At 33.7% G+C, this 27,531-nt stretch overlaps 2 protein-coding genes across 8 annotated transcripts in view; one reads left to right on the forward strand and one right to left on the reverse strand.

The window, feature by feature from the left end:
* Positions 1-139: 139 nt before the first annotated feature.
* Positions 140-5,232, reverse strand: LOC149373352 (protein ELYS-like). The gene is made up of 7 exons (XM_089597477.1): positions 5,002-5,232; positions 3,448-3,640; positions 2,879-3,166; positions 2,494-2,759; positions 733-2,419; positions 331-650; positions 140-205 (listed from the first exon to the last, which is right to left on the reverse strand). The coding sequence occupies exons 1-7, from the start codon at positions 5,230-5,232 to the stop codon at positions 140-142; spliced, it is 3,051 nt and encodes a 1,016-aa protein (XP_089453603.1).
* Positions 5,233-15,180: 9,948 nt separating this feature from the next.
* The window catches only part of LOC106639386 (membralin), a 112,484-nt gene continuing 100,133 nt past the window's right edge, over positions 15,181-27,531 (forward strand). Inside the window, exons 1-7 of one of the 7 annotated variants that reach the window (XM_089597351.1) lie at positions 15,181-15,200; positions 16,590-16,993; positions 17,070-17,305; positions 17,420-17,630; positions 17,699-17,828; positions 17,920-18,163; positions 18,227-18,317. In XM_089597351.1, coding sequence (XP_089453477.1) covers positions 16,730-16,993; positions 17,070-17,305; positions 17,420-17,630; positions 17,699-17,828; positions 17,920-18,163; positions 18,227-18,317 — 1,176 coding nt within the window. In that variant the 5' untranslated portion in view covers positions 15,181-15,200; positions 16,590-16,729. The other 6 variants (XM_014352976.2, XM_014352978.3, XM_014352972.2 and 3 more) reach the window with 6 other exon arrangements.

Raw genomic sequence — 27,531 nt, forward strand, 5'->3', positions numbered from 1 at the left:
ATTTAATGGTCCAAGCCCATCTCGATCGGGCTTGCGACACGTCTCAAGTGTCTTTTCTACTGCCAAGTTGTAAACATCACCATCAATGTCCCAAGATTGAGACATTGGTTTATGGTGAAATCTACGTGACTCATTGTTGTTACTTATAATGGGATATGGTGAAAATCGTCGTCCCTTGGCCGATTTCGAGGTATTTTTTCTCCAGCTGTTTGCAAAACGTTTTGAGATTTCGGGTACGTTTTTGTGAACCAAATTTAGTAAATTCCAAGCGGTTGAGTTAAAGTTTATTTCCTCATCAATTGATTGATGTGGGTTAAAGTTTTTTTTTACAGAAAAAATGTGGCTGGCTTCTACGTGGCGGTTCGTCAGCAAGTAGTGGATCAATCTAGTTTTGTCATTATAATTTTCTTTGAGATAATTGTCAAAGGCTTTCTCTTCTTCCGGGTTTAAGGAAAGTTGCAAAATTTTTCTGAGCTTTCCATGTTTTTCACATGAGCGGAAGAAACTCGTGAGTAACGGTCCGCAATCCGATGGCGGTCGTGCATGGAATGCTAACAGTAGATGACCCTGTTCCACCGCCAGATCGATCATTATGCGCCGATGATCGGACGATATCACTGGTGGTTTCATAATGAGCAGATAATTTAGAGCTGTTAAAAAAGAAATGATGAAAAAAAATTAATTGACAGCTTGCGAATGTATGTTACATATTTTTAAAATTTGAAAACGTACCTAATTTGTGTTGATTGTTTTTTAAAAGTGAATTTACAGCGAGTTCATGCTGCCAGTCTTCGATGTCATTGCTGGAAACAATTTGGCTTGTCATGATGTTGAAAAAGCCATCGTAATCCTCGTGATCGAGAAGCCAAAAAGCTCGGATGAGTTTAATAATACTAGGACTCAACTTAAAAGCTGCGGGATACTTCATAAGTTGATCGACTGCTGAATTTGAGTCTTTGAGAATCATGCACAGGTCCATGAGCAAGTAGAAGATGATGCAGTGTTTAGTGTACGTTTCAGGTAATTGACCATCTTTATCCTCCTCTTCGTCACTTTTTTCTTCGCAATAGCAGTCAGTTAAAAAACTCCTAAGCAAAGATTGCAGCGATGGAGGAGGATAAAGACCATCTTGACTAGGACACTCACTGTCTGACTCTTCTTTCCATTGCACTTTGAGTGGTGAACAATTTCTGGCAATCAATTGATCAATGAATAAAACATCATTTTCCTTATTGTCCTTCGTACAAGCGTCTCGTCTTTTTTTCTTGTAAGACTCTACAAGCTTATTTCTTGGATACTGAATTTTCGTAAGCGCTGAAATTTGCACGTCATCGCTTTCGTCGATGTTTTGCATTTCCGGCAACAGACCGACATCATAAAACCACAACACAACTTGAAAATAGGCTGCTATTTTTTTAAGGGCCCTTTTATGTTTAGTTAAATCGATTTCAGTATTGGGTAATTTTGATATAACGGTCTTTAAACATTCGAGTTGCTGAACACAGTTATGTAACGTTTTCAACTCAGACTCGTCCATATTGACACCCGACTGATCAAACAACGGCTTGCACAAACGATCGGCCATCAACTTGATTTCAGATCCACGTTGGATACTCCACCTCAGAAACTTTAAGTATAGATACTCTGTACTGCCATCTGACCACTCTATGGCACAGCGCAGTAAGAAATTGGCACACCGTTGATCTAGGCATAACGACAGCAGCATTTCTCGAGCTACTTTTTGTTCTACTTTTACACTATAATCTGGGATGACATAATCAAAAGGTATAAGGCCTGCAAGGAGACACCTGCGGTAGATTTCATGAGGCATGATTAGTACAATGGGTCCAGCTGTGGTGATCTCTCGTAGTAGCTCTGACTGCACCCCTCGGGTGAGCCAGAACACTAAATTTTTCTCCGATAAATCGATCCACTCCAAACTCAAAGAATTGGGGCAAAAAAGTTCCTCTGGGGAGTGTGGAACTTTTTTTGCAAACTCTTGCAACGTCTTAGGCTTGTACGAACAACATATTATTTCGTCTCGTGAATGGTTCTCTTGCCGTGCTTTGTAACAAGCCAAAATATTGTTAGGGTTTCGGCATCCAGCAACTGTAGATGGCATTTGTTCTTCGTACCATCGATCCAAATCAAAAAGTAGGGATCTCTTTCGAGTCCCGATGAGTAATAGAGACTCCTCGCCTCGGCGGGACCGTAAATCCGACGCGTCGCGATTGACTCGTTCAATTATAACGAGACTGTGGACTTTTTCATTTTTTTCTAATTCGATCTCAAATCTAAGACTTGGGTCTGGCTTCAAATTAAAATATAAAGTCGGGTTTTCACCAAATTCATCGTTTCTCTTGTTTTTAAACATTAACACATACATGCGTAGCACTGTTACTGAATCTGGTGTACTACCCTAAAAACAAGTATTTTAAAATTGATTTGTGAATATCGAGTTACATAATTGAAGGAGAAAAAAAAGATGTTTACCTGATAAGCGGCCCATAAGAAACAACAGGGCTTGGGGTCGTCGGTGGGTTCAAGAAGTACTGCATGAGTGATAAATGCGTACTTATCCAAAATTGGACTCACCCATGTGAGAAATCCATTAAACTCCCAGATCATAATACGACCTAAGCAACAACTGATCAAACAGCCAATTTTGGAAGAGCACTGCAAGACAGTGCATAGTTTTTCGTTGGACAGTGCAGTAGCCTCAAATTCTTTTCTATTGAACTTCATATAATGTTCAGTTTCTAAAATCACAACATTTTATTTTGTCAATCACCAATACAGTTATGTGCGAGAAAAATAGTTACAAATTTACCTTTATTTATCAAATTGTATGCTGAAAAGAATAATTCTACTTCATTACTTGTTGAAGGTTCTAGCTCATTACTTTCTGAAGGTTCTACTTCATTACTTTTTGGAGGTTGTACTGCAGGTGAAGAATTAACAAATTCTAAACAGGCTACAATAGGCTTATCACCGTAAGATGACTTAGACCATGAATCTCTATTAAGATCAACTATCAAGTGCTGGAAGTTTCTGAGTGATACAAAGATTAATCCACTATTTTCTGGTAAAACTAAGTCTCGATTTTCTTCATTAAAATTTTCCCAGTCGGCCCCACCGTACATCACACACGCCTGTTCAACACCAGCTGGTACCTTTAAAAATAATTAGTATCTCATTAAAGCTAAAACCATCTACTATGAGATAAAACTAGTACATGGCACTAAAAACAAATTATACTCACTAGAATAGTACATAAAATTTTGGAAATGCAACAATCAAAAACACACAATTGCCCAACGGAATCTTGAATTCTAATAGCATTGCTATCAAGCCCCACCAGAAGTAAGGGCAAACTTCCTGGACGAGCAGGAAAGGCTGACACAGTGGTTATCTTATATGTGAAGGTCCATGATGTTACGTACTCACCAGACGTGACATTCACTACAAATAAACTTTTGTCGCAGCTTATCCAGGCATAGCTGCAGTCGCTGTTTAAAAAGCCACCTGATCTTTGTTCGGAGCGTGGCTCATTCCAGGAGTTGTTTTGTACAGTCTCATCCGGAACTTGAAAATCCGACGACTCCCATAAAGGTAGCTTAAGGCTTATAGTTTTGCGAATCTACGAGAAAGGTTGAATGATATTAAGGACCTACTCGGGCTCAGGTTTACTATCTGGCCGTACGATTTTTAACTTTATAAAGGTTTCAAGTAAAAGAGAGAAGTTGTGTTGTATCAGCATTCCCTATAAGGCTTGAAGTGAGGAAATATTTACATAATTGCAAAATAAATAAATTAGTTAATCAATTTTCGGATGCAACGTTGTGTATTTGTAACTCCACCTATAAACACACTTATAATACATTTGGAATTCCACTTGGAATTGCTTATGGGGTTTTGGTTTGATGCGTATGGTAACAACAAAACAATAGAGAAAGTTTAAAAGAAGTCGAGGACCTTTACAGAGAAATCCATAAAAATTAATATTTAGTTAGAAAGAAAACTTCAGAAAAAAAGAAATTTTACAGTACATATAAAATATGCGAAAAATTAAATAAAGGCACTCGATTTCACTCTCGAATCAAATTGTTGGTTTAAATCAAAAGAAATTTCAGCTGACGATGAAAAAGAGGAAAAAAATAAAATTAATTTAATAAACAACTCTCAGTTAGAAGTCGAATTAAATGATGCGCAGTTCAAAAAAACTTGTAGTTCCACCATTGATTAACATCAAATTACTTATAAACAATTCAGTAGAAGTAATCGGGATTTATGATTAAGAATCAAATGTATCCTTAATAAATTATAAATTGATAAAATTAAAAAACGAAAATGATAAACTTAAAACAGAAAAAGCTAATTTGATGGCGATTAATGGTGCAACGAAAGCGAATGGAATGATAAATATAAGAGTAAAAATTTATTATATAGAAAAGTCAATTTGATATGTTCGTAGTAGAAAGTGAGGAAATCAAGTTTGATTTCTTAATCGGATTAAATATGATGAAAGAATTTAAATTAATCCAAAATGAAAATTTACAAATATTATGAAAGAAGAAAAAAGAAAAAAATTCTGAATGTATTTATACTAAAAAAATAAATTTTAATAAAAACATAGACACAAATAAGTTTGAAATCTTACTACATGCTCTAAACTTCCATCAAAAAACTAAAATTTATGAATTCACAAGATAAATATAAATCAATTTTTGCAAAAGATAAATATGATGTTGGCTCAGTTAAAGAACACGAAGCTCGCATAGAGTTATTACTGTAGATAAATATTGCAGTAAAAGTCCTTATATAGGTGCACGATTGAAGATAAAAAGGAAATAAAAAAACAAATCTCAATGTTATTAAAATACTAGTTAATAGGAGAATCTTAATCCTTTTGCTGCCTCAGTAACTTTAGCATTTAAACAGACGATGGAAAAAAATCTAGATTATGTATGGACTTTCGAGAACTAAATAAAATAGTTATACCTCAATCGCAAGCATTCCCATTGATTCAAGATCTAATAATAAAAACAAGAGACTGCAAATGTTTCTCCATGTTAGATTCCCTCTAGAGTCTTCCCTGGCTTGCTGTTGTAGCAAAATCTTCTCTGGTAACCCCAGGGCGGTTGGAAGAGTGGCCATGAAACCCCAAATGCTAGAAGCAGATTGTGCTCTAGCTAAACACGTCTCCTGGTATGTCACCAGAGACGTTAGCATTTATTAGATCGGGATAGAGTTCAACGTAAGTCACTTGTCCATTAGAGAACAGCGTTTTCGGATAGCCGGGATACCTAGCTGCACGACCCCCAGCTCGGAAAAGTTCCTATGTAACCCCGGCTGTTTTTTGGGGCGGGATTTTCTATGGAATTTTCCTTCAGAGCAATTCCAGAGTTTTTTCCTTGCCCCACAGGTTTTCGGGCCTAAGTGAATGCAAAACAGTGATAGGAGGTAGGGATTAGCGGATCCGATGCACCAGGCAGGGATCGCCGGCCTAACCGACGAGGAGTGGTCCCTGAAACATGAGACTTCTCCGGGGATGCTAAATAACCTGGATCCGATGCTTCGGCAGAGGTCGCCGGCTTCACCGGTGAGGAGTGAACGTCCTGAAATATGGAGTCCTCCCCGGGGAAAGGCTACACAGTGGCGAGTAGACCCGATGCAACGTTGGTGCAAAGAGTGTCAGATTAACTGGCAAGGTGTCTCACCGAAGATACTCACACTGTGCCCATGGATTAGGTGTAACATCAGTAAAAGGGTTGGAAAATGGGTGCGGCAATACATCCCTACACATAGGTGGTGAGCGGGTAGCCCCGGCGACTTGGCCTAAGAACTATCGAGGTAAACTGGGTAAAAAAAAAACAAAATAAGGTGTAAGATAAATGAAAAACAAGGAAAGCAGCCATGGACAACCATAGCACATGAATGCGTAAAGAAATGCAATTAAACAGAACATACAGTTACCGGTTTTGCACCAGTGTTACTTTTCGAAGGTAAAACTATCACGATCCTACCGAAAAAACTAAGAGAAGAAAAAACACTAACAGAATTACAAGCAAGGCATACTATTAACATACGTAGTTAAAAAATCTGTTACAGTCGAAGAAGCCTGACATGATTACAATGACCTAAATAGCAGAAACAAGAGATCAAGATTCTCCGATTTCCCTGGACTAGAGGAGGGGGAGACAATATGCAAGATCTTATCAAAGCAACTGATGAACTTCACAGCAAAAGTGCTCCAACGCTTCGAATACTCCTAAAAAGATATTAACACGCCCAAAGAAAAGCAGCTCACCCACCAGGCCTCCTTTTACAACTTCTCGAAAGCTAACCCAATTAAAACAACAACATAAAGACGCCCTTATTTGCCCAAATGGACAATCAAAATTCACGTCCACAACATTTCCCACCTAAAACCTCACTCCTAATACACAGCATCACAGCTCGACTTTAGCTCACAAAAACTCCTCTACAAATGGCAAACTTCTGCGGTATCACTGCCAATGACGTCTTACTACCCATAGAGAATAACGTCGACTTTTTATCTCCAAACACAAACCTTATCCAAGTATCCATTATCGAGGGGCACTTAAAATAAATTTAAAATAATTAAAATAAAAATAAATAAATTGTTTGTAATAACATTCTTATTGTTATAAATTAAAATAATGATAAAAGTATATAGAAAAGGTTAGGGGTAATGGGCACTGCATGCATACCACCTTGCATGAGCGCATGCAACAGCCCTGGTATACACACAATCCATGCAGTCTGATAGCATGACATGCACTTTCCACACCATGCTTGCAGTGTGCGCTCAGAAATTACGACAGGTGGACATCACGGTGCTTTCACGTGTGCTCCAGGCCGTGCTCCACAGTCGCGGTCGTGCTATCACAATGCTATCGGGGTGAGTATATATACTTTATAGAATAAGTATTGGGTCATGGACAAAATTTTCACAGACAGAATTTCCGCCAATATTTCCAAGTACAAAATACCGTTATCAGTCGATAAATGTATCAAGCTAACTATACTCGAGAAGTCATAAATTTCAATGCTGAACTTTTTAGATGTTTACAAAACAAAATGAAAGCTTTTTTAATTTTTTCTTTTTAGTTCCTTAGCTAGATCGTTTGGTATAAGAATTATAAAGAAAATGGAGGTATGCATTTATTTTGTAAATCATGGTATTAAAATAAGAGCAGCAAATGAGATATCATGGTATTTGCAATACTGTATCATATCATATGATGTTTGAAAAAAACTGTCATTATCTAAAGTATTTAATTTAAATAATATTTAGTTTATTGAACATTAAAACTATATAGCATATGATATTTTACGCAAAAAGTCCCATGTACATTAGTGTACACACATGTTTATCCGTTGTTATGACAAACAACTTGAAAAAAATAATTTAAAATTCTTAATGTTTAGGTTAAAAAATCTCAACTAGGGCGTGAAAGTATCGCATCTATCAATTCGTATTTAACAATTTTTGTTTAATGACCCATATACATTTGCATAGACAGACACACAGACACATATTGATTTATTTGTTTAATTATTTATAAATCTAATACTTCATAGGCTCGATGGATTAGACAAATACTTTGCTTATGAAAATGTTCATATAACTATGCAGCGAGCCCAACATAAAGTGAAACATACATCTATTTGCAAGCGCTACGATTCAATTAAATAATTCGGCAAGCAGATGCAGGAAAATCCATCGCTCTTAAAGTTTATTGATAAAAAAGGCAACAAAACTTCTCTCTCTGCAGAGTTGTTAAACTCTTCATCTCATGGATACCACGTTATTCTCTATGACAAGGATTTTTTGAATAAGTTTAATGAAGAAAATAGTATATTTGTAGACGCTACATTTAAGACGAGTCCAAATATTAATGGAGTGCACCAAATTTTAACCATTATGAGCAAGAAATATAATTCGGTAAAGAAGCTATTTTTTATCACCATGTTTTATTATGTTAATTCTTGAGGTGAATTATTACCTTTATGAAAGTTGAGCAGCTATTGCACCTAAATTAAAATTTATGGTAAAGTATTACTCAACGGATCTACTATTTGAATTTCAAAGCATGTTGCCGACCAAAGTCGAAAAAATGCATTCAAATTTTAAATTCTAGAGTTAGTCTTATAAGGCATTTTGATTATTTCACCCAAATTTTTAGCTTTTTTTGGCTAAAAGTCGAGCCATATGTTACAAAAAAACTAGGAGCAGGTTGTTTGATTAATCTTTTTTCTAAGAAAGTCCGAAACTCGGGGCTAACCTCAGTACGTAAACAAGCGGATTCGTATCTATGTAGGTATATATATTGAGCCTGCTACTCAATATTTTCAAGTGTGATAGTCTATAATGTCACACAAATGGATAGGACAAGCATGATGAGCCACCTTAAATCTATATAATTATCTATGGACGCGTTCGCAAATCGTATGTATATATTTGTATTGAAAGATTTACGTTGAAAAAAAAATTCTGTTAGAAAAGATTTATTGCTCTCACAGGGCAGAGCAATCTTCCAATCATATTTTATTTTAAAATTTCTGTTACCTCACCCAAAAATGGCTCTTCTCTCTTTACTACCGAAAATGCATTATTGTTCAATTATTCAACATAAGAATCTGTTGAAAAAATTACCGAATGGGTTTAAAGTTGTCTAGTTTCACATTATAAATAAATATTATTAATACTCTTTTTTTCATAATGTTGAATATTAAGTTAACATAGTAATTTATAATAAAAAAAAATTAAATCTTCAGCTCCAATAGAACCGGAATTATGAATTTTTGAAAATTAGTCTTCAAGTTAAAAACTCGCTTTCATCGAATTTTCGACCGCTTATATTATCTAAAATACGTAAAAAAATAAACCTCGAACTTTTATGTTTTTTGCTAAAAGTAGAGTCTGGAAAAAAAAATTCAGCCAATTCTGAGATGTGTTGGTCAAAAAGTGCTCGGTTTTTAAAAGAATGACCCATTTACGTACATCAGCGTTGGTATTCTGATACCGTCTGTCATTTATAACCATGAAGCCAATTTTTACGTCTTTCTCGGCAAATATCTTTGGAAAGTGCGCCATTACAGGCTTGCTAACATAGAGAAAGAAACTTAGTAGGTTAAAAAATATGACGATACATTTATAAAGCGCAAAAATGTAGTATATATATCGTTCGATTTTTGGAAAAATCACGCATTCTGACTAACGACATCATGAGCCTTGTGAAAAATAATTAGATTTATAATATCAAAAAACATTGAAAAATGCCAAGTTAAAAAAGAAATTAAAAAATAATCACACAATGCCTAATAGCATCCGTGTAACAACGATATCCTCACACATAAAAAAAAAAAAAAAAAAAATTTTAATCATCAATCATAATTAAATAATTTATATACATTGTTTATGTTTTGAATGTATACCATTTCTCTTGCACTCACGCATTAACAAATGTTATAATTGGTTGGAAAAAAGCTCTAAGCCATTCGAAACTTGTTGATGCTGTTTTTAACCATTCATAGCTAGATCGGTAGTAGAAGTTGTAAGCAAATAAAAAATTGACAAAACTCATAACTTATCATTTTTACAGTTTTAAGTGTTAAATTGCATAGATACATTAAATTCCTAAATCTTTTTAATATTCGTAATTAATTTTTAATTATTAATAAGTTTTTAACTCTTTAATGTTTAAACTGCCAAGTAATATATTATTATAAATAAGTTTTAACCTACCAATCATGTCCAGTGTAATAAATATTGTAAAAAAAAAATCGATTACGTCTTATATAATTTTAAAATTTTTTAATTCCTGATCACTATTTTTCATGAATTTTACATATATGCAAGTTAAACTATTGAAATTTAGCATATTTTTATTTTAGGCTGTAATACGAAAAGCTAAGTCAAAAAAATATAGGATATATTTGAGACAAAATAATAAGGAGAACAATAATATTGGCTATGAAATTATGAAGAAAATTTTGTTAATACCACTTTTTCCAGCTGATAAAGCTGAAAAAGCATTTAAAATAATAAGAAAACTTTTAAAAAAAAGTTTTAAAAATGATCAGAAGAAATTAGCCAAATGGAAAAGATTTTGGGATGTTTACTTTCGAAATGAATGGATGGTTAAAGTTACTCCGGAAGTATTTAGCATATTTAATATGGTAGATAGAACCAATAATAAACTTGAATCCTATCACAAGATTTTGAATTCGAAGTTGAGAACCAAACCAAGTACAGATATATTCATAGGTGAGTATGTGTCTACAAGATAGTTCTACTGATATAATTATCGTTCAGATATAAATAAAACAAACAAACAAGTAAATTTTAACTGGAAAATAATTTAGTGTATACAAGTGTTTAAGGACAGTCCGGAAAAAATTTAAGTTCTTTCCTTGTCGACTGTCTGTCAATCCTTTCGTTCCTAAAAAAATTAGTAGGATAAATTATTTATTGTAAGTGCAATAAGTTATCCATAGAACGGTATGGTTAAACGAGTAAAACTATTGTGAACTAATCGGAAATATTAAAGCGATATGTGGTGATATTTGTATAATCAACTTTTATCAATGCAATTAATTGACGAAAGAAGAAGTATCATGCATTTTTTTTTTTAAATAAATATGAGGCCTGACTTAAGTGAGATTAATCATGACTTCGAAATAAAAGACAACTATTCGTCGTTCGTTTAACATCTGATTATAAACCTTTCTCATCTAACTTTAAATCAATCTTAACAAGTCTGAGTCAGAATTAACCTCCGAGTTGCGTCGGAAACCCACCACTGTCCAGTGCAGCAGTGCTTTATACCAAATGGATCCAATATGTATCCAAAACTGAGAACACAATCATCCATTTCCTTTAACATCTTTCTATTCGATGTTACTATAAACACATATATAGATGTAACGGGTATATGCGTTTCACGTATTCATGTGATGTCATCATCCAGTACTTTATACCAAATGGACCCATTATGGATCCAAAATTGCGAACACAATCATCCATTTCCTTTAACATCTTTCTATTCGATGTCAGTGTAAGCACATGTATATATATATAAAAACACATGGTATTAGCCACGATGTAAAAATACAAGGTGCGGCCCGCGCGGCGTTGCGCATCCATTTTGATTGATCAATGCTTCCACCATGATGTAAGAATATAAGGTGTGGCGTTCCAAAGTCTCATTTTCGTGCCGTTCTGCGCCTTTCAACACGACGCCATATTGGAGGGAGATGTGACTACTACAGCGGCGAAGAGCCTGTACAATGAAACGAAGCCGCTAAAGTTGAAACTAAAACTTATCCCATGCACGCATCTCACCTCGGATTGAGATATATATATTTATATATTTGTGTATATATACGTAAACTGATCATCGTTTACCTGTTTATTTAGTTTTTTCTGTGCAAATATTGCCAAATTGGGTGTTTGGTCACTGAAACAACTGGATTGAAAATATTGAAATAAAAAATATATATTGTTTCAGGAGTTTCTTGATGTTAATACGCTTTATATTTTAAAAGCTATTGAAATTCGCAGACAGACATGGCGGTGCGATGGAAGCGTTCCTGATTGGTCAATCAAAATGGATGTGCAACGCCACACATTATATTTCTTACATCATGGCTTCCACCGCGCCGCCATGTCTGTCTGCGGATTTCAAAAGTTTTTAAAATATAAAACATATATTAGCATCAAGAAACTCGTGAAACAATGTATATTTTTTGCTTCAATACTTTCATTCCAGTTATTATAGTGACCAAACACCCAATTCGGCAATATTTGCACATAAAAAACTGAACAAACAGGTAAACGATGATCAGTTTACGTATATATGTACAAATATATAAATATATATATCTCAATTCGAGGTGAGATGCATGGGATAAGTTTTAGTTTCAACTTAAGCGGCTTCGTTTCATTGTACAGGCTCTTCGCCGCTGTAGTATGTAGCCACGTCTCCCTCAAATATGGCGTCGCAATGGAAGGCGCAGAACGGCACGAAAATGAGACGTCGGAACGCCGCATCGCGTATTTTTACATCATGGTATTAGCTAGTAGCTACAGCTACATAAAGTTGCGTTCGAAAATTAATCTATTTTGCAATATGTAAATATTTCTTTACCTCAAAACTGATAGAAAATGCTTCTTTCTTTTACTTCTCAAATTAAAAATCATGCGGCCGGTTTTTTCCGGAATATGCTCGAACATTTGAATGGAAGTCGACTTACCTCGCAGCTGGTTTCTATAAGTTGATTCATTTCTATACCACAAAAAAACCTTATAACTTGTCAATGTCAATATTTTTAAACAAGTTTCGAGGGTACAAACGTTGCTTCCCGCGAAAATGAAATAGGGCTAATTTGAAATAAGCGACGGAAATACAGTTACACAAACGTGTTTTGCAAATGTTATTGAAAAATTTTACGAGTGTTAATAAAAAAAAGGCAAATTTACTAGTTGATAAAAAAACAGTTCTAAACTTTGATCACGACTCAACAATTACGATTTACTGCCACGTAGAATCACACTGCTAACGAACGTTATACTTAAGCTGATGAAAACTGAATGCTATAACTTTCTTCACAACTTCACGCGATATACTATTATATTATGTGTGCTTGTGCTTACTCTGACAATGTGTGATAATGACTTGACAACAAATAGATGGACGACAAGTGTATAAGTTGTCGTTCATCTATTTGTTGTCGCATCATTAAAGCTTATCCTGATAATGTGTTGATAATGATGTGACAACAAATAGCTGGATTTGTTACACAACGCTCGACTACCATATTAGTGGCGGTAAAGACGAAAAGTATATGTATCCAATACCTTTAGTATTTTAGTATACAACGTGATATTTGCGCACACTACTGAATAATATTTTTTTAGTAAAAAAAAATAAAATGCATTCAATCATAGCTTTTCTTCAACATTTTTCCAGTTAGGTATTTCCAATGCATTACTTTATTAAATATGTTTTATTGTTTTTAAATACTTCACCAGCGAGGGCGGCGAGAGCGGCGAGCGTTATACCAAGTGCAAAAGAGATAGCGGTATGTTGAGCTGTCCGTCTATCTATTTGTTGTCAAATCATTATCACACAGGGGAAGACAATCACACGTGGTATAATATACTACGTGCATCATGCGTGTGATGAGGTGTTTTCCGCAATCGTTACCAGAGCAAGTAATTTTCGGTAAGTTGCGCTCTACATTACCGTCAGATCGGAAAGTCAACTATATATACCTTTAATTTACTGGCGCTCTGTAGCTCTGTTGTACGAGTAGTCCGGTAGCTGAAGCAATCAATAAGGAACAAATCGGAGATAGCGTCCAAACTTTGCAGATCGCTTTGTATTATGGTCTGTAAACATGGAAAAATAGTTTTGTCCAACCAAACCACGGGCTTCAATTGTTATTAAACAATTAGTAAAAATTTACCATTTTTTTTCTTAGTTTTTCTCATATAACTTTTTTTGTGGCTGTCGGATTGCAAAAATAGCTAAAGATACTAATTCACTCATCTGAATTTGAATTTGCTCATGCTCTACGTTCTGAGTACTGTATATGTCGTTATCATCTTCATCTTCACTAAGAGACACTATTCTGTCTTCCATGTTAGCACAATTTTTACCTTCACAGTAAAATGCTTTTCCTAATTATATAGTATTAGAAGACGATTCTGATGACATCTTGTTCGCCGAAATAGAAGATGACACCGAGAGTGATAGTGATCACACACCAGTAACAAAAAAACGTAAAATATAAGAAATAGTATTTTATAAAAAATTTATGCAACAAATATCATGTACATCGTATTTTCTTGCATTCACATAATAAATTTTGTATAAAAATGTATGTTTATGTATTTTTAGTTATTACAAAACAATAATAAAAGTAAAAGATCAAATAATATGATTTTTCGAACTGGTATGGAAACGCCTGAAATATGCAATCCGCCGTACACAGGCCGTTATCGCACGTAAAACTGTATAAATAAGTAATTTTTTCTAACTGTCAATTATTTGTTAAAAAATCTGTAAGTCATATATAACAACAACAGATGCTATGTAGATACTAAAATATATTTTTTTTAAATCGAAAAAACCGATAGAAATTAAACAATTGCAAAAAACACTAAACTGTTAATAACTATAGTTAAAAACATCATATCGTAAAAATTTTTTTTTGTAAATTTGTGTAAAAATATACACTATTAGATGGAACTAGTTCTACTTCTCCACAATAGAAAATGATCGAGTAATGTTAATTTGTTAATATTGCAAAATTAAATTTTGTAAAAAATCGGGGTAAAAATTGAAAAAAAAAATTTTTTTTTTACAATATTGAAGTCCTTTGTATTCTGAATAAAATCCATTTTAAAGTTTCAGTCTAGCTCAATTTTAACGATCAGGACAATCAAATGAATTTTTTAATTAATTATAGTTTATTTACGTTATTTTTCATAATACAAAAAAAGCCTTGAGCATGGCTTAAGATCTCTATAAGAGCTATCGAATACCAAATTTTGAAGCATTTTCATCAAACATTCTAAAAGTTATGGATGTTTCAAAATGACAATTTATAACAACGATTTTTGCACTTTTTTGCAATATAACTTCGCGAAAAAAAGTCTTCCAATGATCTAATTTACACAGATTGGTAGATAATTAAATAACGAACAAAATATCGTTAGCTATTTTTGCAATCCGACAGCCACAAAAAAAGTTATATGAGAAAAACTAAAAAAAAAAATGGTAAATTTTTACTAATTGTTTAATAACAATTGAAGCCCGTGGTTTGGTTGGACAAAACTATTTTTCCATGTTTACAGACCATAATGCAAAGCGATCTGCAAAGTTTGGACGCTATCTCCGATTTGTTCCTTATTGATTGCTTCAGCGAGACTAGGGCAATGAGCCGAATCGGACGTTGAGCCGAATCGGACAATGAGCCGAAAAATCGGACGGTGAGGTCGGTGAGCCGAATAGCCAGGAGTGTGGCAAATACTGGGTGCCAAGGGGGGAGTCACGAAAAATGTAGGTACAATTTTTTGTCGTAAGTCAGTTCTTAAGGAATCAGACTAACTGAACATCAGAAGAAGAGATATATACCTATAAATTTATTTGGTATATGTATAGGTAAGTACTCTCTTTTTTGACATTCCGGATTCCGGATTCCGAGATTTCCGGGCGCTGCTGCGAAGGTGCAAAGTGACAGCGCGCTCCGTTGCTCCGTAAAGTGTTTTATATGTAGTAGGTCTGTAGGTTTTGGGGTGTTAAGCCCGTGTCTGTGTTGTTTATTATATGCATTTGCACTTTTGCAGTCTTTTAACTTTCGTATGCTCATAGTTTATAGGTACTTGTAATACTTTACTTGTTGAGGTTTTGTTGTTACGAATGTTATGCCATTGAAGGGGTTAAAACAGTTTTGGACTATTTATAATTTTAGAGCGCGTACCACGCTTGCGTTGTCTGATGTGCACGGTTGTGATTCGTTAACTGTTTTTCTTCTTTCTATTATATAGATTAAGTACTCACTCAGTGATTTGGTGTTTTGTTCATTGCGTGTGTTTAGTTCTGAAAGAGAAAGTGAGGAAAATCGTGCATGGAGGTTATGTTGTTTTATTGTTGTCTTCATAATTTTCTCATCGTATCTCATGAAGCACTTTTATTTCCGTGATAATTTAGTATAAAGGCTACGACTTTTTCATGATGGTATAAATTTTAATTCAATATATACTCGGGTTGATGTTTGAGGGAATAGTTTTTTTTTCTGATAACGCGTTTTTAAGACACTGAATTCGCAACGACAACAGCTGTTTTGCGTGCTAGTTCCTTTACGTAAAAGGATAACTTGTAGCATACACACACACATACAAGAGGGTAAATATGTTTTTGTGCGTTGCAAAATTGACGGGGAACGTGTTTTGCCATAAATAGATTGATCTGCTTGTCGTGACTGTGTTGGGTGCTTTTTTTTTCCTCAAGTTAATCGAGATGCCCATATAGGTACTTACATCAGTGAAAAATGCAAAGAGCCCGTAGTGGCCAAAATATTGTTTAAAGTGTCCATATCTACTGCAGTATTTGTTTTGAAAAATTGTGTAGAATGTTTCTTTTTGCGTTGCGCAATTGATACGTCGATGCATAACTTGGCAAATGTTTGGAGTCGTTAATAATGATATTTTTAGATTAATCTAAAGTAGATTAATGCTCTGTCAACTCAGAGTTTTTAATATAGAATATGCATTTAGTTGGTGCTCTTGAAAATGCAACTTATATAGAATGTAATATTTGCGAACAAGTTCTATTTACGTTTCTTGTGAATTCTACAAATGAATGTTTAAAAACTTTTTTCTATCAATTTATATTTTTTAGCGCACTGAGATTTGTTGGTTAGAATTTTATCACCATATTTTTTTGTATCGATAGGGACAAATATTTGCTTACCTTTATTATAAAAACATTAGGTTTTTAATTAAATGTTAAAATCAAAATGTTTCAATCGTACTTGTGCTTGTATTTCAGGAGCTTACCAAGAAAACCTGACTGGAGATGTTGAACTACACAGTAAAAGGTTCGAGTGCAAGAGGATTTTCTACCTATCAAATAAGTAGAACGAACTGATCAGTACACATTGGCAGTTGCACCAACATTCAGTTACCAGGATGCCACAGGTAGACGTTGCGGCTATGCCACCAGGTAACAATCAGAATATTGGTGTGGCAGACAACAATCACAATCTGGCAGCGGCTATTGGACCTGTTATAAACAACAACATGAACAGGCCCAGGAATAATAACAATCAAAATCCCCTGTTTAGCGTGAGGGACAGGCTCTTTCATGCTCTTTTTATCAAATCTGCTTTGCTCTATGCTAAAACTTTCCCAAGGCCTGTTAGACGGATGATAGAGTTTTTTGTTTTATTAAAGGTGAGTAAAAATATTCCTTTTTCTACGATAATTTTATTTGAAACTTTGTTTTTTCATAAATACCCATTACTCGTAGGCAATAATGGCATTTTTTGTGCTGGTTTACATACACGTGGTATTTTCGCGTACGCCGGCTAATTGCTTGGAGCACGTGAGAGACGACTGGCCTCGTGACGGCATACTCAGGGTGGAAATCCTGAGAAATGCAGGTGAAGATTATAGCGTTGAAAAAAGTTATGCGAAGGAGGAAAAGCTGCGCCAAGAGAAAGTTGACGATTTGAGTGGTGTGTTAGGAATATTGGCCGGAGATGGGTTAGTAATAAATTTGTTAAAGAGGTACTTGTATATTGCTATACATGGTCCACTTGAAAATGTAAAACGAAAAGACTACAGTTACTTATTTGCGTGTTCTTTATCACTTGATAGATTTATAAATATTGAACCATCAGCCGTTGAAAGTGAACAGGATAATCGCTCAGATGGTGAGGGTTTGCAGAATTTAACTCTGTCCGAAGAAGAGCTTAATCTAAGGGATACAACATCAGACATCTTGCATAACTACAGTGCAGCAGAAGCTGCTTCTAGTCCTTTTTTGTCTACGCAATTCTGGGGTGGATATAGCATAGAAAGTTTTGATGTTAGTAACTTTTGGTTTCATCAAATAAATTTGTGATTATTTTACCAAGTAAAATTAATACATTCTAGGAACCAAGTTCCACGCTTATGGAGATTCAAGAAAATGGCACGATGGAAGAAAGTAAGTCGTCAATCCAAGATAATATAATACAGCCTCTAAAGGACCAAGTATCGGAAGTCGAGAAAATGGTCAAAGCAGGTTAAGATCGCTTAAGCTTTAAAAAAAATTGCTACATGTGCGTGTTAACGTGTGATATTGAGTCTAGGCATTAATGATCAATGTCATTTAGTTTTTTCAGAAGATGAGTACATTGTGGAATACTCGCTAGAGTATGGATTTCTGCGTCTGTCGCCAGCTGCACGCCAGAAACTCAACATTCCAGTAAAAATTGTTACTTTGGATCCGGCAACTGACAAGTGCTTTGGTGATTCCTTCTCTCGATTGATTCTCGATGAGTTTTTGGGCTATGATGATCTCTTGATGGCTAGCATAAAGACGCTCGCTGAGCATGAGGACAACAAGGGTTTCTTGAGGTGTGTAAATATTTTTGGCTTTCAAAAATAAAAATGAATGTAATTAAAATTTTATATTCATAGGAATGTCGTCACTGGAGAGCACTATCGTTTCGTAAGCATGTGGATGTCAAGGTCGGCATACATAGCTGCTTTTTTCATCATGATTATTTTCGTAAGTAATCATGTGCATTAATATTATTATTAGTAGTAGTAGTTTGTGTGAAATTTTTGCATTTAAATTACTCAGTTTTTGCATACGTATGAATGTCTTACCGAAAATCAAGAATATTTCTTTCCTCAAACATTATTTTTGCATATGTTCGGATGAAGGAAACTTTAGAAAATATTGACAAAGCTTGGAATCCTTGCATTAACTTAGTAAGAAGAAAAATGTAGAATTTTTCATACGATTATACTTGTTTGGTTCTGTACATCAAAAATATTTCAATTTTTACTATATAATTACATAGTAACATACTACCATTTGCTATTTTATTCAAAAAATATTGATTACGAAACGCAATAATTATCATCAGTTTGATCGTTGAAATAGGGAACTTCTTTATCTTATAATGGCAAAACAATAGAAAAATGCTTACCAACTGCAGAAAATAATGAATACTTCTAGTAACTCTCATCAACTACATTTTACCTACTGAAAATTTTACCTCGTAATATTTTTACATTTTGTTAAATATTAAGTATGTGTATAAATTATTAAAAAAAGAAAATTTTGTTAATTATATATTTAGGTGGGCATATTTCAATAAAATAAATTGCCGTACGTAATTAAAAACAATTAGTTATATTCCCATTGAATATATTAAAAAAATTTCACATTTGTAAGGGTGATGCTGACTCATTGTTTATTATCTTAAACAGAAAACAAAATGTCTCAATTAATGTAGTAAATGGAACCGTCCAGTTCATCAAGTACCGTCAACGGCGTCAACGTGCTTTTAACCTGATTTTGAATCTCGTTTCGAATCATGAGATCTTCGTACAGATTATCTGTAAACATCAGACATTATTCTTATATCTTTTCGCACAAACAAGCATCAGATTATTATCGCACAACGGCTTTTTGGATACCATGCCTGTCTACAGATCTTGATAGCCATGCAGGGTTCGAATTCCACTTGGGCCAAAAGTTTTCAGTAAACAAAATGTTTTTTTCCGGGTGGGAGTTGAGTTTTTTGAAACAGAATCCAATGTATTTCTCCATTTTTTTTCATCCCCCTGATGTTGCATCGCAAGTTACTACCACCGTAGATATGGCTAAAAACATCATATTTATGGTGTAAAAATAACTATATCTGAGCCTTCAGGCGACGATATACGTGTATATAAAATGCATGAGGATTTAGGAGTAAGGAAACATACCTATTTTTCTGGCAGCTATGAACTTTAATGTTTGTACGTTAACCATAAAATAATTCATTTAGTTCACTGTTACTGTTTTTGTCATTATTGAAAGCAAAAATAAAATTTAACATTTCCATGGGGATGGGGACATTTCCAACAAATATCGACTTCTAAAAGTTAAAAAATAGAAGTATTGAACATTTATGACATTTTTAATGTATAAAAAAAATTTCTGGCCATAATAATCTTGGAGTATGGTCATATTGTCATACATCACTCTGATTTACATACACATTCTATAGGTACAAAAATCGTTCCACCTCTTTCAGTTCATGCGGAATAGAAAGATTATTTAAAAAAAAAAGATGATTTTTTAAATCTAATTTAATTTGTAAAAATATAAACTGAATCACTTTACCATACGTATAAGTAACCTAACAGCGTGTAAAATTGTACTTAAACTGTATGTTTATAAAACGGTACCGAATAATTTTCATTTTCTATATTAATGAGGATGTTAAAAATAATGGATTATTATTCCGTGCATTTCTGATACAAAGCCTTTTTTTTACAACGAATTTATTTTTTATTCATTTATTCATTTATTCACCACCTAATAACAATTGAGAAGTAAGATTTTTTATTTCGGGTCGTATGCTACTTTACGCTCACACCTTGAAAAAAAAATACAATGGCAATTGTTCTCAACGTCAAAAAGATTATAGGTAACAGCTATACCTACAGAGAGAAGCCTTTTAGCTTGAATTTCAACAAGATCTGACACAAATCGAACAAATCGATTTGATTAGCAACACCCGTGACAAAAATGCATAGGTATTTATTTCAGAGTATTTGTATATTTATCAATAAAGTCAGCAAAATATCTTCACAGCCATTAAATTTATAAGTATACTTCCTCAATAAAAATGTACAGCAAAATGATAGTCAGACTATGCGCTATATCTCTTGTTTGATACAGATTTGAGCTTAATGAGAAAACTTTTTTTTTTTTTTTTTTTTTTTTTTTTTTTTTTTTTTTTTTTTTTTTTTTTTTTTTTTTTTTTTTTTTTTTTTTTTTTTTTTTTTTTTTTTTTTTTTTTTTTTTTTTTTTTTGAAGCAATAAATAGTGTCTGTTTCATTCAGATAAAATGGTACTTTTCTGATACCATTAAAAATCAAGATGTGTCTTCTTTTAAATTAAATATTTACTAATGCTGTTATCAAATTATATATTACAATCTGCTGACACATTTTTAGGCACGACTGATAATTAGGAGTGCCTTATAGTTTCGTTAGAGCAAGAAGAGTAAGTATCCTTGAAATTTATTGTTTTTCTGTAAAAAAGATTTTAGTAAAAAACAAATTGCGATCGCGGACCTCAGTGTCAGGGGTGTACGTATGTATGTATAGGCGTAATAAAGTTTTTCGACTAATCCATGCAGTTTTTGTCGGACTGGGCTGAAATTTGACAAATGGCTTCGTTTTTCATGTCTTACAAAATGGTTTGAAATAGGCCAAGTTTCCTGTTTTAGAAAAAATAGCAGTCATTTTAAGATGGTACTTTCAGTGAAAAAAAAAAAATTCTTTAGGCTGTAATTTTGTTACGTGATATTTTCGAGAATGACAAAGTTGTAGATCTCATTAAACCTTTTTTTGTATGAAATATTTTGACTTAGGATGTAACCCATACGTTCCTATCTACTCGTATTATACGTTGATAACGCAGCAGGGTTTTGTTTTTCTTGTTGACAAGTCGCGACGAAAAAATCATACGATTTTTTTTTAATTTTAGGTAGGACATGCGATTCATGTGGAGTATATTTTGCTTCAAAAAAACAAAAAAACTTGCACACCAAAGAAATTCATAGAAAAGTCAATAATCAAAAGCTACGTGCAAAAAAAATTGTAGCGAAAAGAGAAACAGAATTACTTTGTGAACTTGATACTCTTGAGCCAATAATAGAGGGTCCCGAAGAAGAAGAAGTAGAAATTAAATATTCTAATCTCACAAATAATGATTTTACACATGATTTAGCTTCCTTTCCTGTAATCAGTGATATACACGAGTGGCTAGTAGCACTTTTTGAAAGTGCATGTGATGTAGAGTTAAAATAAAAGTTTTATTTAATAATAAATTTAAGTATAACTCAATTTTTATTTTTATTTAAAAAAAAATTTTTTTTTAATAGAAAAAGTTACGTAACATTTACTAGGGGAGGGGGGGGGTCAGGCAAAACGTTACGGTAAGTTACTTGGGGGAGGGGGGGGTAAAAAGTCCAAAAATAGCGTTACGTAGTTTATGTATATGTAAAAACTAAGAGAAAAAAGTAGTGGCACATCCTATATGCGTGAGCACCTCTGAATACGTACAAATTTCAGATTTTTGGTGGTTACGGTAATGACACGCTTTTTTAGAATTAAGATAATTTTGATATCAGAATTTCCTTCAAGTTTATTACGCTACTTTTTTACTTCGTCTCTTCTTTTGGCTGATTTTATATTTTTTTCCGTGAAACTTTTTTTAAATTTATTCCATCAGTTTAATGTTTTACTTTTTTTACTTTTGCTTTTATTTCTTCAGTAACTTCGAAATTTTTCAATGTTACGGAACTTTATATATTTTTTCTCAAAACCAGGGCCATTCTAAATCCTTAAATCTGTAATCTACGCGAAAAAATAAATCTGTTTGAATAATTATTTAAAAATGTTTTCCGCGCATTTATAACTTGTACTTACCATCTAGTTCGATTTCTCACCACTTAAAATATGTATGTATACCTTGACGTCAAGATACAGCTGGTTACGGTAATGACCGATTTCATTCTTTTTTCGAGTGAACGAAAAAAAAGACTGACGCAAAAAAGAGTTTTTCAATTTTTCAACCGCTTTGCAGGTTTGTCAACATAGTACATACAAATAAAGGTAAATAATGTCAGTGGCGACCCAACTGAAGTCGAAAAAGCGATTGTACTGCAAGAATTTTTGCGAAAAGTTTGAAATTAACAAAACAGAGAGACACAATTCGAGAGACAATATGTACTACGCAAAATTTATTAAGAATTTTTTTTTCCATACAGTTAAGTAGGTATTTGACTTAACTTTAAAATATTTCGATATAAAAAATTTAAAGAATCGAAATTTTGTTTTTAATGAAGGTAGAGAATGTGAAATTCTTATTGGAGACAAGTTACGGTAATGACATTTAAACATTATTTTCTTTGTTCAAGCTTGAAAATCATACCTGATTCGAGATTTTTCATATGATCATAAAAAAACACAATTACTTTCAATAAAATTTCCCTGGCAGAAAATTACTACATAAACTGACTAGAAATTCGTCAACATATATGCGTCAATGGGCTTATATGACATGTTGACGAGTTTCTAGCCAGTTTATGTAGTAACGTTTCTACCAGGGTTTCGTACATAAATATTATTTTAACAGTTTAACTGTTTGTAAAGAGCAAGGACATAAAAAGCCCAAGTTTTTTTTACAACGACCCATTATATGTAGATGTGTTGTGAAATGATCGGTTTTCTTGCAATTTTTTTTGTTTGGGCGTGTAAGGTGCCTAAAACATTAGGGCACAACTGTATAAACCACATCTTTGCGAGAACAGTAACCATCATCCCCTCGTTTTCCCAAAGCATAAGTAACCCTCAAAATTAATAAACAAATCCCCTCCTCCTCTCTGGCAAAAGAAAAAAGAAAACAACCGCAACGCCATGGTCGTATAGGTACAACCCCGTGGCATCGTGGTAAGACGATACCGGGCAATCCATTCTAACTAGGCGTCTGTGCTCTATGGCGAATAGACTCGTAACCGTACAAGCACGTGTATATATAATATGCACACGTACACGTAATAGCATGCGTATACGCACGCACCCGTGTGTATATACATACGAAGGTGCTCCGCTGGGACGGGGAGAAAGAGAGGGAGCGACTCCACCCCTGCCCCCGTCCTAGGCAAGGGGAGAGTTTCCGCGACGTCCTATAAATCAGCGTTATTAGGAGCGTCGTATTCGCTACCTGGCCTCGGTCATTCTGTATCAAATTATCACGTGTTGTATATGCATTCGGCCATCCTCCCTTTTCGCTATTTATCCACCCCCCCTTACTCTCTCTCTCTCTCACCCTTCGCCCGTCGCAACATGCGCGTGCGGGGCGGATTCGTACACTTTTGATGTTTCTTTTTTTCGCATACACGCTTACGAAATAAATCTGAACACTTCAGCAAATGATATTTTTCAGACAACAGCAGAGAGGATGGAGTCAGAAGTATTTTTAACAATTGACGTTGCTCGGATGTTGCATGGTAGCGGATTTTTTTTTCTCGTTCATCAAATGTGCAGGCAAAAGTTATTAGGTATAGATTGCAAAAAAACTGTGCACTTTGTAAAAAAATTGTAAGATCTGCTTCTACAAAAGTGAGCATAAGATTCCGAGGCAATTTTCGATCCACCAAGATCTACATTGGATAACAAAGAGTTGTTTTCAAGAAAGATAATGGTAGTTTGGATACAACGCGTTGTAAAAAGTAATCACCCTGTTACGGGGGTTACATCGCAATGCATAGCTTCCGCGTGATTCGAAATTTATTGTTTGTTTCCAACGTGTGCTCACTGAAAATCCAAGTGTGTTGTTTCAACCCACCTAAACGTGTAATTTTCTGTAACGTCTTTAATACTCGTTTTTGTGTGGGTAATTTTCCACTTTTTAAGTCTGTACTTATGATTTACACATCTAAAACGGGTTGTTTTAACTCATGTTTATTCGTGCGAATGGTGAATACACACTTACAACTTGTAAAATTATCCACATAAAAATGAGTAAAAAGTATTACAGAAAATCACAACTTGTGTAGGTTGAAATTACATCTTTCCAATGGCAATGCGTATCCTATACTTAATGCACGAGTGAAATTGTTAAGTTCTTTTAAGAGTGATTTCGAATATTCTTACAATGGTTTAAAATGTTATAATTTAATGAGTCAGAAATATATGTACTTCTTTTTAACTTTCGTATATTTATTTAATAATTCATTATTATTAATTAAACTCTTTCTCGTGAGAGTATGGGTTAAATGAATAATTGTTTTCTCGAAATTTTGAAATATGTTACGGCTGGCTACAATTGTTAGTTCTCATGCACTTTTTTAAAGGGATCCCTAAACTTGATGCGATCCCCTTAAACGATGCTAATGATGACATGTGAGCAAAGCCCGATCAACAATAATATCCATTTAGTTAAGTGATGCCAGAGGTAATAATAAAGGTGTATTGTGTCAGTACCACCTCAATTAGTAAACAGTTAAAGCTGATATTAGTTTGAAAAAAAAAACAATTACGTTTTTTTTTTTTTTTTTCATACAAACGTTTATGTGGGTAGTGAAAGAAAAAATTTGTCATTTGATTTGCTCTTTACCTTGTATACGCCAATTGCATAAGTTCTCACCGTCTCTTACACCATCAGGTGTACCTCGCAATTATATATTATGTTCATAATTAATTTATCAGCTTAATCTAAATTGTAGTCAAGGCACTAAAACAATTTATTTTTAGATCTTTTGTACCGATTAATTGGATTATTACCTTTTAGGCCATTGTCTATTACAAAGCTTACCTTTTTCTCTCTAGTGACTTTACGTGAATTAATATGACTCGAATCAAACCAAATCTTTTTTAGTTCTCAAGGTGAATGTTTTTCATGTTGAAATCACAAAAATCACTGGTACGTTCAAAATTAATCATGCTTTTATCTGAGAGTTGATAAAATTCGATTGACCAAACAATACATGATTACGAACGACGTAATACATTTCGAGTTTTTACTGCACGAAATCGCTCCGTTTTCCGCCCGTATATTTATGCAATAAAAGGAGGCTTAAAGTTGAAGTTTAGCTCGTTCATGATTCCTCAATAAATTGAGTGCAAATGATTTTGCAAAAAGGTTCCATTGATACAGGCAAGAATTCAACACCATGTAAATAGCTTAGTTACCGAAACCCTCTTCGGCGCGTCATACGCAACTCGCGGATAATAACTCAGTATTAAAATCAATAACGCCACCTGCATGAGAATAATATGGCTAGCCTATCGCAAAAATCTCGTTCGATAACGGGCGTCCCATCATGTTATATAACATACAATCTGACGGCACGTGGAATATAACGAACGTAATATTAAAAAGAGAGAGAGACGGAGATAAAACCTGTGCAAAAGGGATGTACTGTATTCCGGCGTCTCTATACTTTCAATGGAAGATTTGACTCGCACTTCCATGTTAAAAGTTGTTTGTTCTTTTAAAGGAAACAAGTAAATAAAATAATTGATTTGATAAAAGTTAGTATGAAATTAAATTATGCGTTGTATTTTGTAACCTCATTGAAATACGTCTTTGTTGAAATGAAGGTTTTTAAATTATAATTTACACTTGTAGACATAACGTCTTTTAAATTCACAATTTTCTTAATAAACATAATTCACATCATTAATATAAATTGAACAATTACATAGGTAAGATGTAAGTTTACAAACACGGAAAAATGAGGAAAAAATGTTCAAAAAAAAATTTTTTTCTTTCATAGTGTGGTATTTTGTTAAATAATAAAACATAAAAATATTTATAAGTAGTTATAAATATTATCCTAGTATTTTATGCTTTGAAGTTTGTCAATCGCTTTATCTTTAAATTCACTAGATCCATTTCCATATACCGAGTGCAATCAGAATAACCGAACTGTACAATACAATATCGAAAAGTTTTATTCAATCCTTGAGTAGGTGCTTGTTCCAATACGAAATTATTAACATCCAGCCATATCACAATCTTCCAGTCAGCTCTTTTAATTCTTGTTTTACCGATTCGTTCGTAGTATATTCCAGAGCTCGTTTCAAATGATTCTATGCTATAGTTGCCATGATTAGCATAGTTTAAATCTGCGCAACTTTCAAGCACTATATCGCACAAAGTGTCTTTAAAATTACGCGTATAATAAAATTTCAAAGTAAAATAGTATACTATAATCAGCCAAATGTTACAAAGATTCAAAAAAAGAATTAGATCAAGTTTGTTTTTTGAATTTAGGGATTAGAGGAGTTGAAAGCTTAGCATATATCTATATTATTTAAATTTTGCAGTTTTCTGAAGCTTTTGGGTGTGTATCCTCTTCATAAAAAATGTAAAGTCCATCTATAGAGAAAATAATACGGTAATTCATTTTAGATTTTGCCAAAGTTTTGTTCGTTCTCTATGGGATGTAAGTACTTTAAGAGTATGAGTAGATGATAAAACTTTCGCAACAATGAAGATGTTTTTATTTTTAATTTAACAAAAGACAATAGTCATTTTTTATCAACATTTTATCATCTTCGTTCAACATACAAATTGCGTTTTAAATCTGCCGTATCGAGTAGAAAATACCGAGCGAAAATTGGATTCCCAACTACTCTTCCTATTAGCTGGTAATGGATAAAAATTAGACGATTTCTTTTGTCCCTCATTCGATTCGATTTACAAGTAATTTACGCTCAACATAATTAGGTCGAAATCGAGTGTGTTAGTCACCTTTCCGAACAATAATGACTATATAATTGCGGAAATCCTGTCGCTGCGCGTATTTCCTACCGCATTTCTCCTCCTCCTCTCACCTACGTGTATACTAATAATGGCCCATCTATGCAAATATTCGTTGCATTCAAATTTGCAACACGCATATGCGATTTATCACCAGGTGGAACGCCGCTGATTCACAGTGCGCCTGTCCATGTTGTGCGCATCGAATGAACGCGTATTGTTGATTTCGAATATCAAATTAAATGTTATTTTCAGGTTTTCAATGTTTCAAGATATTACTCCCGATATCTTATTATCATCAATTGTGTGATAACTTCCCTCACTAATGAGTGTCAAGTTGTATTGAGATTGTCTATAATTAAGTAGTTATCAAACAATTATGACAATATTCAAAGACGATAGTCATTATGTTTAATCACTTTTAACTTTAATCTTAAGTGTG

The sequence above is a fragment of the Copidosoma floridanum genome, unplaced genomic scaffold, assembly GCF_036245765.1.
Source record: "Copidosoma floridanum isolate Cflo_tuat_1 unplaced genomic scaffold, Cflo_Japanese_pri ptg000032l, whole genome shotgun sequence".
Classification (NCBI taxonomy): domain Eukaryota; kingdom Metazoa; phylum Arthropoda; class Insecta; order Hymenoptera; family Encyrtidae; genus Copidosoma; species Copidosoma floridanum.

What these genes read in the sequence shown, in the direction of transcription:
- LOC149373352 (XM_089597477.1), bottom strand. Translation starts at nt 5,232, where the DNA reads ATGCTAACGTCTCTGGTGACATACCAGGAGACGTGTTTAGCTAGAGCA. An exon ending in TCTTATGGGCCGCTTATCAG is followed by an intron (nt 2,420 to 2,493) that starts GTAAACATCTTT and finishes ACTTGTTTTTAG; the next exon opens with GGTAGTACACCAGATTCAGT. An exon ending in AAGCCAGCCACATTTTTTCT is followed by an intron (nt 206 to 330) that starts GTAAAAAAAAAC and finishes TTTTGCAAACAG; the next exon opens with CTGGAGAAAAAATACCTCGA.